Below are 13477 nucleotides of genomic sequence, written 5' to 3' on the forward strand. Positions count from 1 at the left end.
ATATGATTCTACGTCAAACGTGAACAAAAATTCCAGATCAATGGAAGAAAGCTGAAAAGTATGTATTAGGTAGTCTCTTTAAATCAGGTAAGCTGATATCCGTTTTAGGCTGTTGTACATCGCTTCATTTTTGTTCTCAGAAGCTCCTGTCTCCGACCTCCGTGGTCCGAAAGCTTCAGGCCACGATAAAGAACCAATGGCGCAGAAGGGTCGGACCACGATAAAGAACCAATGGCGGAAACCCTTCTGCGGCGTTTACCTTCCACTACCCTCGTAATTTTCTACATTATACTACTTCATATGGTTGAACACCATTGTAACTTAGCCCTGATATTCAAGTACACAAGTATTTTGACAACAAACATAAGTAAGACAACAAGAGTTACAATTTACACAACTTTTGCACATAAGACATGATCTGTTTGATGGGACACAGCCTTGTTCCAACAGCCGGAAATGCATTGTCGTCGTCGGAGTCTCACTGCCCACATTATCCTAATTCGATGCAAAAGAATAAAATTCTACCGATGTCGCCCATTTCCAGGAGTTGACCACTGTGGCAGCACTCTTCCGCCACCCTTCTGATTGGTTTTCATATCCGGAACATTAGCTTCAAAGTCATAACCAGATAAGTCTAATTCATCATCTATGAATTCACTGTAATCTGGCTCCACATAACGGAAGGTCTCAATAGTATTGCTCTGCGTCTTTAGAGCCCTTTTCTTCGATCTATCGGTGCTTCTGAAGTCGTCATCTTCAAAAATTTCCTTCCGATCTTTGTTACCATCTCTTTTCCTCTTTATATCGTTGCTATCATTGCTACCGCTGCTGTTTTTATCTGTTTTGAAGTATTCCTTTACGGCAGCTTCAATTGTTTCAAGTATTTGATCTCCGTACCTGGCCACCTTAATTCTGCATTAAGCCAAACAAGTTCAGTATATTGTTTCTTAGGCAGCAGCATATAACCATATAACTTGAAACTTACTGGGTAACGCCATTTATCTCGAGGAGTTCATCCTTTGTTCTAGGCATTCTGCTGCTTATGTTTTTAATAGTTGTATTCCTGACTCGAAATGGCAACAAATCAGGAAACATCTTTAAAGATCGAAGGGACAAACGGAGACACATATAGTGACACCCCGGGATAAAAATTCCTAACTCCAAAAGAGTAGCAACTTTCCAAAATTACTTTTCCTTCTTTCCTCTGAAAACAAACAGGTATGAAACAGATTTATTCTATTGGGATGAGGAAAAAGAGTACGAATCTTACGGAAATATGTGGTGTGCCATGACCCCATCACCAGCTTCTCTAATGATATTAGTTCGAAGCATTTTCAAAGCAGTAAATATTTTCGTGTATAGAACCTGTAATGAAATTTCAGATAAACAAATCAATTGATGAAGGTCGACTTAGCCTCATGGTAGTCAGATACTTCAGCAAGCAGAATAGTGTCTTGCCAACATATAAATCTGAAATATGTATCTGTGTACGCGTGTAATATGTGCGCATCTGTTCCTGTTTACTGCTTAGGTTTCAGGCAAAGGTCAAGGTTTTGAGTTCTGCCTAGCCGGGAGACAAACTTAACCAAGAAGAGGAATATATAAGACCAGACGAATGCTTCAGATCCTATATAATACATCTATATCTATAAACATACCAAATCTCCTTTTGATTGAGGTTGCTCAGTGCCAGTAATTGGAGGGCTCTGCATCCCAGATGTCAGTGAGCCTTTAGCTGAAATCGCTTCGGGGTTTTTCTGTTTGGAAGCTTTTAAGGTGGAAGGGAATCTACAATATATTTAAAATGTCAGTCACAATATTGTTGCGCGCAGTTTTATAGGGCAGAAAAGGAACAAAAACTTACAGACTTCGATTGACATTCATAAGACTAAAAGCATTTAAGTGAAAAGAAGCATATCATAGCACAATATAAGATCAAGATTAGATAAAAAGAATATATTATTACGATGGCTGGAGTACAAACATGACTCACTTAGCAATCAGTGATGAATATAAACCGTGTAAGATATCATGCAAGTTTGTGAAAGCTTTTCTAGTAACAAAAGATGAATGCTAGACTGATAACTAGCGACTCAGAAACCACAAAGAGGAAACATGCAAAAGCTTTAGTTGACTAATGCTAACTAAATATGACGCAAATAAGAGAAATTTAGTTTTATGGGTTTCGCGGAGGGATTTCAGCAAGCAGATCCTATCGATGATGTTATTCATAGTTGTTAATGGACAATTATTCTAAGCAGGTAGGCATGTTCACCAAAGTTGAAGGATTTTTGGTGAACCTGACTAGAACCTAGAAACCAAGTATCCCATCAGCTGTGAAGTGTATTCGTATTCAAAATTTTGAAAACGTATGGTGCATAACAAAACTTGAATGCGTTCCAAACAGATTCTAAATTTTTGATACGCAGTTTAGGGGAGACCAATCAAGCTGAATGGGAGTGGGGGTCCTTTGAACAAGGTGGATCCACCACAAGTCCATCCCCAGCTGACAGTAATAGCATTGGACAAACTGCACATTCATGGTCGATGGAGATAAAAACAAGTTCTTAAGCATCTAATACAAAGATCTTTGACATATTAGTACAATACTCGTAGGGAACTAGCAAAAATAGTAGCAAAAATAAACCCAAAATGTGGTATGACTAGAAAGCCAAACCTTATTAAAATTGTCTTCCTGCCAGAGAAAAGTTCACGCGCTTTCAGTTCATTAACCTGAAAGAAAAAAATGACACATGTAATTACCGTACAAAAACTAACAAGCAGCGATGAAAGTAAGTGGTATTTTCTTGCCTAGTTTGCTTTTTTCAAGGATAGTGATCTTCATTAAAAACCCAGCATAAGTGAACTGAAGGAATTAAAAGTACCTTTAGTATTGACGATACAGATCCATAAACATCACTTTTCTTGACTTCCTCAACAAGAAGGTCCTCGGTAACAAGATGACGTAATACACGAGAAGCTTCACCCTTGGCTAGATGTTTTCCTGCTCCATGCAGTCTCACAGTCTGATGCCTGTGTTTCTTGACCTAACAATACAAACATAACATTACAATCGATGAATGAAAATAAGATTGAAAGGACAGTACATTTCTTAAAATTAAAGCATACAAATTGGTTTAAGGAGCCCCTGTAGACTTCTAGAATATGAGATGACGAAAACTGCTGCCCTGTTAACTTCACCAGTTCAACCTGAGCACATGTAGCAGAAGTGAATACACAGACAATGCAAGGATTTGCAAACCGTTGCAAGGAATTGACATTCATCAATAGAAACATTGGCCAACATCTCCCAAAAATTATTATAGTTACAAACCAGTTGCTTTGCGATTTCAGTGACATCCTTCTCACTGAAACTTTTAATCTTCAAACAATTATCACACGTCTTTTTGCATGTTGCACAATCAAAGTTTTCTCCAAAATGAATAAGTTGTAGAAGTCGTCGGCAATCAACATCATTTTCACAATAACTGACCTGCAGATTTTTAGATCATTTTATTTAGTACATGTCTTACGAAACAAGAGGTATGCAATAGTAAAACCGCAAAAACTACACATGAAGCCAAAATCAAGTACCATGCGCAAAAGATTTTCGGTATTCGTTTCCAGTACTCTCCCAGAATTAGCAGTATTGATACGATTGTATCCAGATGTCAGTGGGCTTTGCTCTATAACTCCTTGACTAATCATATGCTTTACTCGAATCTGCAATAGAATTATAGAGATATATGTAAAGGTCGTACCTAGTGCACAAGGCTCCCGCTTTACGCAGGGTCTGGGAGAGGTGAATGTCGGCTAGCCTTACCCCCATTTATGGAGAGGCTGCTCCCAAGTCTCGAACCCGAGACCTACCGCTCATGAGCGAAGGCACTTGCCATCGCACCAAGTGCGACCTCTAATTATAGAGATATATGTAAGCAGAGAAAATTTAAAAATATTATTCCCCAACTTTTTTAAGATGATCAAATTAAACAACCAAAATGCAAACTCTTTTATTTCCTTTTTCTATTTGCATTTATTTATTGAAATATTGAGTTAAGCACCCAAACAGGTGTTGAACTGGCTACATCACCCTCCACCTCATAACAGTGATGAGAGGACATGCCACTTGACCTACAGGCCGTTCACATTCCAATGCTTACTCATTGTCCAAATTTAGAACTGACAAGAATCAAGTAGATACAAGTTTTACTACTCCAACTTACATAGTCACTGTAACTGTAATACAACACACAAGATGAATGCTGACCATCTCTACCAGCTCGACCACACTCCTGAAACATAGTGACGTAGTAAGCTAAAAGAATCCTTAATCTAAGCTTCCCACGCATAAACCATTACTAAGAAATAAGCAGAAGAATAGCTAAATTCCAAAAGTCTAACACTCTGATACCTGATGGTAGCCTTCAATAGACTTCGGGAGAGAGTGATGGATTACAAAGCGGACATCTGGCTTGTTGATACCTGAATTCCAATTCCAATATTGGTAATGGTGTCCTTTATTAATCAAGGCAGAAATCAGCAAAAACTAAAGTACCCATTCCAAATGCCACTGTAGCACATATAACGTTGATTTCATCTTTACTCCACTGCTTCTGAACAAAGGCACGCTGAGCAGGATCCATATTACCATGGTAAAATGCTGCTTTATGGCCACATTCCTGAACAACAGATGCACTCTCAAGCAAAACTAACCAGAAAGAAAGTAAACAAATTTCATCATATCAAAAGTCATAGATTACACAATTAGCAAACGGTAGATACATGTTCAAGAAGCTTCAAGCAATAAATGATTAAGCAACAATACAAGACTTTCCATGAATAAAATACAGAAAAGAAGTTAATGAATCCACATAATGAATCAGTGCACATGGAACCATCATTTTATCTTTCTGTCAAGAAAACATAAAAAGAGCATAAGACTCCATTGAACTACAAATGGACCAAAATAAGGTCAAACCTGTAATCTTTCGGCAACTTTTTCACAGTCCATTCTTGAGAGACAATAAATTATTCCACTTTCATCATAATGATTTTCTTTAATGAACTTGTCAATGTCATCCACACACTTCTTAGTCTTGGGAACAACAGAATACCTGCAATTCACAGAACGAATTATCATTTCAACTTCAAATGACAGTTCAGAAAAAGTATGATTTGAACATTGTAAAACAGATTCTTTGTTTAAAACTTGCCGTAAATTTGGGCGATTAAAACTTTGCCGGAAAACAATGCAGTTAACAAGACCAAGAGCTTGCACAACATCTTCTTTTACACTAGCGGTTGCAGTAGCTGTTAAAGCCAAAACTGGAGTATTTGGGAACTTCTGTTTCAAGATACCAAGAGCCTGGGCATTTTAAAGAATAGCTTGACGTTAAAATGGTGTACCAATCGAGAAGAAAAATCCCATTGCCATGAACTTGAATACTTTTTAAGGCCACAACCTGATAATCTGGTCTGAAATCATGCCCCCACTGACTCACACAATGAGCTTCATCAATAACAATCCTAGAAAGCAATTGACGAGCATTTAAATTCTCCAACTGCCGTAAAAGAGCATCACTTCTGCAGACAAGAAAGATTGGCTTCTTAAAAAGTTATGCAGACTCAGTACTTACACTATAACAATCGTTTCAATTGCAATTGCAACAGAAATTATTATAAGGCTGGGTATTCATATTAGTGGGTAGAAATGACCTGACAAGGTCAAGAAATAGAAGATAATTAAATAAAAAGTATAGTGTTCTCAATGATTCCAACAATCAACAGCCAAAAATAAATGCCAATTCACATTCCCTAATTAGCAGACAACACAAATTACTTACATCAGTTGTAAGATATATTTATCATGTTTGACTACTGAAAGAGTCAATTCACATATACTAGTTGTAAATAACACAATTGTTAGTTTCCAGTACCTTTCCATTGACACTATACCTACCAATAAAATGCTGTTTTTGAAGTAATAGAGGGAATACAAATGAACGATGTTTGCAAGCATATAAGATAAACAAATACTCACTTAGCAACTTTCTCTGGGGTGACATATAACAGCTTGTATTTACAATACTCATAATTTAGTTCTCTAAGTATTTCCTGTTGTTCAGACCACTCCATATTGGCACTTAGGTAAGCAGCAGGAACATTTGCCTAGCACATGCCAGAACAGGACATGAGCACGCAGTGTAATAGAGTGAAACAATATAAATGAACTAAGGATGGAAAGAAACATTACCTGTAATAAATGCATTATTTGATCTTGAATAAGTGACACAAGGGGAGAAATAACCAATGTTATTCCCGGACAAATTAGCGCAGGGAGCTACAAGGTACATAAACGCAAGTAAACCCTTTAGTCTAGACAGTCTAATGTCTACTTTACCGTAAAGAATGAGACTACTCTACAGGGAAAAAATGATGGAGATGCAAGGTATTTGGCCTACATGATGGATGATACAACAGTTGAAGAGCTTGAGGTAAAGAAACTGAACCAGTAAACCAAGCATGACCATACAAATAAATACTACAGACTTAAGATGACCAAACAATAGAACTGCTCCTAAGTGAACAGTTTCTAGGGTAAACCTTAAACAGAAATGACTGTATCTCGTAAGAGGTTCCAAAAAATAATTCTTTTACCTGATATGTCAAGCTCTTACCCCCTCCAGTTGGCATTAAAACAAAAACATCATAGCCACTCATCGTAGCATTAATGACCTCTCTTTGGTTGAGCCGGAAAGAGTGATTTCCAAACACTTTCTTGTTACCATCCTGAAAGTGGTAGCAGTAGGACAACAATTACAAAATAATAATGAAAGATAATACTAATATGAACTATGAGAACGATCTAGATTAGCACCTCCAGCTTTTTGGTCCATGGAAAATTATCACTACTCCATTTTTTGTCCTTAGAACCTTCAATGTAGTTAACTTCAACAAACTTTGAAATGTATGGTTCCCTCTCAACAGGACAAGATGAGAAATCAAGCCTATCAACAGAAGAGAATGAAACTGATGATAAATTACATCTGTCATATCCTCCAGACTCATTATGTGGATGAACCTGTGAATCAAATCTCATGGGATCAGTCCTGAATGCAGCTGCTTGAGGTGTTTCACATTGGAAAGGCCTGGGAGTTGCTGTTGATGCAGAAAAATGTGACTTTCGCCTTTCTTCGTCCAATGAGTTGTTACAAAGATATCTCTCAAGCTGCTGAATCTGCTTATTTAGCTGTAACCTAACAATGGGAATACACTGTTTTCCTTTATGACTTTGTAAAATATAACAAAATAATAATAAATGTGAACCAAAAATCCAAAAGTAACAGTCTGAAGCTTTGTTGCATACTACATGACTTGTAGAGAACCAGAGCTTTTTTCCGCCAGTTCTTTTCTTTCACTTTTTTATTGTTATCCACAATTCCCTCAACATAGATATACCTTGACTCTCGCATAGAAAATCAAATCAAGATGAAAGGGGGTGGTATGTAAACCTATCTTGGCGAAGCTTTTTTATTTGTTCTGGACTGAGGTCATTGACATCATCAAGCAGTTCATTTGATATGATAATTAGGGTATCCTTCATTTCCTGCAAATGACTTGCAGCTTCTGGGCAAAGTCCTATCTGTATCACATTCAGGAATTAGGCACCTTAAGCTGTCCACATAATTAGATGGAGCCACAAAAAGCAGAATATAGATGATAAGCATACCTTAAACCCATGACTGCAATTTGAACACAATTCCGGTGGCAAACTAGTAGCATCTTGTCCTGCAATATTATCTTTATCTATAAAGGGAGCAATGGGTGGAAGTTTGGAAATTGATGGTTGAGGTGTGCAACTTGATTGGTACTGTTCCACTATCTGGTCAACATCAATATTCTGAACCAAAGTAAATGAGTTCAGTGAAATCAACATTTGCATGAACAAAGACACCACAACTTAAGCCTTCGGGAAAATAGAAACATAAAACAATGTTTAAATTTTACACACGAGTAATCCAAATGATACATAACCAGCAACATGGATTGACTAGTAGCAATTAAGTCACCATACAAAATAGCACTTAAGTAGAACTGTAACAACCACATGCTAGTTAGTGAAATTTCATCTAGATCTTGACAGTAGTAGCCTTATTCAACAGATATTTACAAACATAGCCAGATTAAATAAGCAACAACTAAACCACAATGAACTAAAACAGTGATATGAATTACCTCAATTATGTCATCATCATCGTCGTCCAGGTCATTAACAAAAACTTTTGCAGAGTCTTTCCCTTGGCTGTTATGAACACTATTGTTGCCAAGAGATCCATCCAAAGCCCGATCATCAGAACTGTTGACGATTGTTGCTCTGAACTGACTTTGCCGTCCAAGATTTTTCCCTGCATCCGCAACATTAACATTACTTGACGGAAACGGATTGCCCGAGCAAATTGCTGCTTCACTGTTCCTGGTATTAGTTCCATTAATGTATTGATGTGTTGGCATATGTGCGCGACTCTTATCAATGTTGCATGAGCTTGGCAAAGTTGTTGTTCCAACATCACGACGACACTCCGCATTAACATCCTTAACTAGAAGAGTTTTTCCAGGTTTTGTGTAGTTCCTACAAGAAATCTGAAGATTGGAAAGAGCATGCCAAGCCTGCCAAAATTTTCCCATTCAGAAGCAAAAGCCAAATCAGAAAACTTTGACAGGAAAGGGCTGGTAGAACCCTAGTTTGTCAAAAATGTTGAAAAAAACCAAATAACCAGGTTAAAAAGACAAATGAGATTGACTACCCCTCATCCAACATGGTTACCTTTTGAACTTGTGCACTCTGTAATCTTTCAGTATTCTGAATTGGACAAGCCATTGAGCTAAAAGCATAAAGAGAACCTTTGTTAGAAGGAAAAAAACTCCCAATTGACTCAAGATATACACCAGGTTAAATGCTTTGAGATAATAGTATTATTAGTTGTATAAAAATCCATGTCTACCATCAAGAACGAGGAGTATCCAACAGCCATCAATTATTGGATTCGAGGAAAACAAAAAATGGAATTCACAAAGGCATCCATTCTTAAAATGATGTATTATATATATATATATCACGAACAATTGCTGCTTTGGCCACGTACAATAGGTGCCCTTGCACAGGGCCCCGATCTTAAAGGGTCCCTAAATGATGATATCATGTATATATATACCACCTTGGTTTGTGTCAAATGATTTCATCTCAGGGAAACTTTTTAGGATTTGTAAATGAATAAGAGAAATAATGGTCTCCATCTGTATTAAGAGGAATCACTTTTATGTTTTTTCAATTTGGTTCTGCTGGCTTTGCTCTAAATTGTGTTTTATTTTCATGATTACTGTTGATTTGAAATTTTAGATACCTTATTAATACAACTATAGACATATAAATTAGCTTCGCTATGTCGGGGTTCTCTTATGTAGGGACACATACCCCTAAAATCTCAAAACCAGCCCTAATTACTAAGGTAGATGAAACTTAGAATTAGCGGAAACAAACAATAAATCCTGCAGCTAACACAAACACAAGCTATATTTTACCCAACCAAACGACCACAATCACCAAATACAAAACTGGTGTCAAGTTGTCACCAAATAACAAGTAATCATCAAGCTAAAATGAAATAACAGTAGGAAAAAACCCAACAAAAAATAAACAAAACACGTAAAACCGCAACATACCCGGAACCCATTGCCTCTTCGGCATGAGGTTTTTGTGTTGGTAAGGAGAAAATGAAATTTGAGCTCAGAATGTTATGCGGGCACGAGAAATTATTAAGTGCATTGACATGTTCCAACAAATTAGCTTTAAAAGGCGTCTGGGCGAAGAAATCTTGACCCAGATTGGGATGACTGCACATACCCGAATTCCGAATAAATAACAAGCAATCCGGAAAATGAAAAGTAAAAATGCTGTGTCTTTGTTCATCTTACTCTTGCCTCATATGCGATGCCCTATTCATTGCTCCAACACATTTGCGTATTCGGGATCAATGGAGCTTCTTCGCCCCAAAATCTGCTGCGAATTGAATGAATCCGGGCTTTCTACCAAAAGGACAAAGTGGTTGAAGAACAAGGAAAATATGGCAAATTTGGGATTGCCGGAAGTGGGATGAGAAGGGGAAAATTTATACCTTGAAAATTGCACTAATCCAAAGACGCTCTGCTGAAATGAAACCCTAGAAATGCTAGTGAGGCGCCTGGAGACGTACCGTTTCCTTTGGTGGTCGATGCTACGGCAACTGAGATTTCAGGGTTGTCTCTCTAACAGGGGAGAGACGGAGAGAGAGAGAGGGGGAGAGGGAGAGAGTGAGGGAGTTTCAAAAGAAGGCGCGGTGACCGGTGGCGGGATACATTATTTTGGCTTAAAACCAAATAATTTGTTTGAGGTTATATTTTCAACTATGATTTTTAATTTTTTTTATACCGTTTATAATTTGCCACCACATTTTCAACTAAAATTTGTATTAAAATCAAATAATTGTTGTAAATAGGCAAATGTTAGAGAGATAACATTTGCTAGGGACATGAGAGAAGCGGGTGCAAAATATCATACTATTTAGTTTCATAATTATAACACAAAAAGATTGTAGGAAAAAGAGGAATGGAGGAATACTAATATTATTGTTTTCACTTCTTTTCTTTGTTGTGTATTGTAATCACACACGGAGTGCTCTTTATAGAGAGCCACATCCGTGACAAACCAAAAGTGAAATGATTGCTCTTTTTGAAAACTTCACTCTTCACACAACAACAATTACACCACTATTATCTTTTTGAAAACATCATATAACAACAATTACAGTATTATGAGCATTCATTCTCATAATTTTACAATAATAATTCGTTTGAGATCACATCACTTTGGACTAATAAAGTCGAATATTTGGAACCCTGATGTATTAAATAGTACCTGAACTATATTATCCAGCCTCACCATTTTGATACTCCACATACGGCCGCTTAAATACACCCAAAATTATGTATTATTAGTCCGATTCGCACCGCTTCGTCTTTTTTATTTCTCTTTCCTCTTCCCTCCCTCTCTCTCTTTTTATCGGATTCTCTCTTCAGTCTCTCTCTCTACATCTCACAAGTCACGAAAGCCCTGCTCAATTCTCATGGCAGGCAGCCATTAAATTTCTATGGCTCATATTAGGTTTATATTTTTTTTCCTCTTTCTGATTTTTTTCTCTTTTTATTTTATGTTTTTTTCTTTAATCTATTTGGACTTACCTTTTTTCGGCTTATCTATCAATCTTTTATTATATCATCAGTCGTCTGATATAGTATTAATCTCGATATTAATAGTCGGTCTTTATTTAATACTGCACCAAAAGCTACTATTTAGACTATTAGTTGATGCACATATTAGTCCCTTCACTTGTTTATGCTATCTCCATTTCTCACAATCACGTCTACCTGGTTGAATAGGGCAACTTCGGAAAACATATTGTAAACTTAATATTTTGAACCACTTTGCCTATATAACACATATGCTTAATGATTTAATAAATTAATATTCAGGGTACATTATATTTGAAAGCACTTTCATAATCAAATGATCAACATAGATACCAATTTTAAATAATTCACTGATGCGAATCATGGTGGTTTTAAATCTATACACGACATAATCTCTTTCAGGTATCACAACATCAACAAATCACTTAAGACGGTCAATTAGTGATATAAGTAAATACAAGGGTCCAATAATGTCTTTGTTAAAGACTATTCCTGTCATCATACATCCAAACTCATACCTGTATACATATATTGAAAAATAGAAAATATCATATACATCACCAATTAATGAATTTTGTCATATTCCGACTCGGGCCCCCACCACATCCCAGGAAGTTTCCAAGAAATCCGAAGCTAGTGAGCTCCCAAAAGACCTCGTACTAGATAGAGATAAGAATATACATATAAGGCTTACATGATCCACTTCCCTGGTCGATGTGGGATGTAACAAATTCAGGGTGTTAACTTAAAATCTAAACATTATGCAGCATGCACAATCATTAGTACTGTCATGATTATAACCATAGGAAACTTCATTTTAATTCTTAGCAAATATGACTTTTAGACTAAAACCAAGAGTAAGATTAAAATCTTATTTTAGTCCCTTGGCACATTAATCACCTCATTTATTAATTATATTTTGATGTTTTAATAATTTCTATTTTTCTTCCTAATTTTAATGTATCAAATATATTTCATTATAATTCTAATTTTTATTTCATTCATCGTAATATATTTTGTTGTAAACATTAGATAAACTAATTTTTGTTATACAATATATTTCGATGTACTTTTTCTTCTTCATTTAGGTACATTAAATTCATAATAATACATTTCGGTGCATATATTTAGGTACACAAATTTCGGTACATACATTTCAATACAAATATTTAGGTACATTAATTTAATATAATACATTTCGGTACACATATTTAGGTACATTAATTCGATATAATACATTTCAGTGCATACATTTGGTACTAAATTTTGGTACATTCATTCAATAATACATTTCAATACTAACATTTAGTTACATTAATTGAGTATTTCAAGTTTGAAGAATGCTAAATAAAACTAATAAATTATAAATAAATAAAATTTGGTAAAAAAATTAATTAAAATATTTAATGAGAGACATTGAATAAAAAACACATTAATTAATTTGAATTAAAGACACATCAAGGGAATATAATCAATTTATAATTAACACTAGGTTTTTATCAAATTTCTATATTTTTGAAGGACTAAAGTTAAAAAAACCCCTTATAACCACAACCCTTTCAAAATATTTCATTTTTGTCTTCAGTCATAATTTAATTCTTAATGCGATTGTAAGCATAAGTTTTGTCATCTAGACACTCATTGTTTCCAACTCTCTTTATAATAACAAGGTAGAGAAATGCTAAGGAGACTTTCAAAGTAGAACTCTTCAATCTCCATAGACTGTCCGTCACCTTATGTTTTTGATATAATATTTTATAATATTGACACGATAATACACTCATTGTTTCCAACTCTCTTTATAATAACAAGGTAGAGAAATGCTAAGAAGACTCTCAAAGTAGAACTCTTCAATCTCCATAGACTATCCGCCACCTTATGTTTTTGGCACAATATTTTATAATATTGGCACGAGAATTATGTCAAAACCATGAGGTGACGGAGAGTTCCACTTTTCAGAGTTTTCTTAGCATTTTTGAAAAAAAGTATTTTCTTTCCGTTATGTTTAGCATTCTTACAATACCCCAGCATTAGAGAAAGTGACAATTCCGACACAACCATAAATTCTCCTCGGCTTGGTAATAAACCATAAATACCAAGTCCTGAGATAAAATTTTGCAACCAGACTTCATGAACTATGACCTCAAAGCAAGCCACAGTTCTTACAACACGTACAAGGTGGTTGTGTTGACTG

At 35.9% G+C, this 13477-nt stretch overlaps 1 protein-coding gene across 2 annotated transcripts; it reads right to left on the minus strand.

The window, feature by feature from the left end:
- Positions 1 to 41: 41 nt before the first annotated feature.
- On the minus strand, positions 42 to 10405 carry LOC103426927 (ATP-dependent DNA helicase Q-like 4A). 2 transcript variants are annotated; one of them, XM_029095005.2, is made up of 26 exons: positions 10173 to 10405; positions 9973 to 10083; positions 9721 to 9891; positions 8825 to 8882; positions 8236 to 8667; positions 7730 to 7900; positions 7512 to 7642; positions 6878 to 7256; positions 6658 to 6789; positions 6254 to 6340; positions 6041 to 6168; positions 5463 to 5583; positions 5214 to 5365; positions 4979 to 5114; positions 4556 to 4679; positions 4412 to 4482; positions 4224 to 4292; positions 3595 to 3723; positions 3335 to 3493; positions 3130 to 3210; positions 2886 to 3047; positions 2678 to 2733; positions 1659 to 1788; positions 1271 to 1365; positions 986 to 1063; positions 42 to 912 (listed from the first exon to the last, which is right to left on the minus strand). In XM_029095005.2, the coding sequence occupies exons 2-26, from the start codon at positions 9999 to 10001 to the stop codon at positions 522 to 524; spliced, it is 3672 nt and encodes a 1223-aa protein (XP_028950838.1). In that variant the 5' UTR covers positions 10002 to 10083; positions 10173 to 10405; the 3' UTR covers positions 42 to 521. The 2 variants fall into 2 exon arrangements, with proteins under 2 accessions (XP_028950838.1, XP_070665871.1); XM_070809770.1 differs by having other exon boundaries at positions 9973 to 10079; positions 10173 to 10395.
- Between the last annotated feature and the right edge of the window lie 3072 nt (positions 10406 to 13477).

This window comes from Malus domestica, chromosome 02 (assembly GCF_042453785.1).
Source record: "Malus domestica chromosome 02, GDT2T_hap1".
NCBI lineage: Eukaryota > Viridiplantae > Streptophyta > Magnoliopsida > Rosales > Rosaceae > Malus > Malus domestica.

Excerpts from the sequence above, each read along its gene's own strand:
- LOC103426927 (XM_029095005.2), bottom strand. The coding sequence starts at position 10,001 with ATGAATAGGGCATCGCATATGAGGCAAGA. Across the intron at positions 6,169-6,253 it reads AAATAATGCATTTATTACAG|GCAAATGTTCCTGCTGCTTA; the intron begins GTAATGTTTCTT and ends GGCATGTGCTAG. Across the intron at positions 3,048-3,129 it reads GGGGCTCCTTAAACCAATTT|GTCAAGAAACACAGGCATCA; the intron begins GTATGCTTTAAT and ends TTGTATTGTTAG.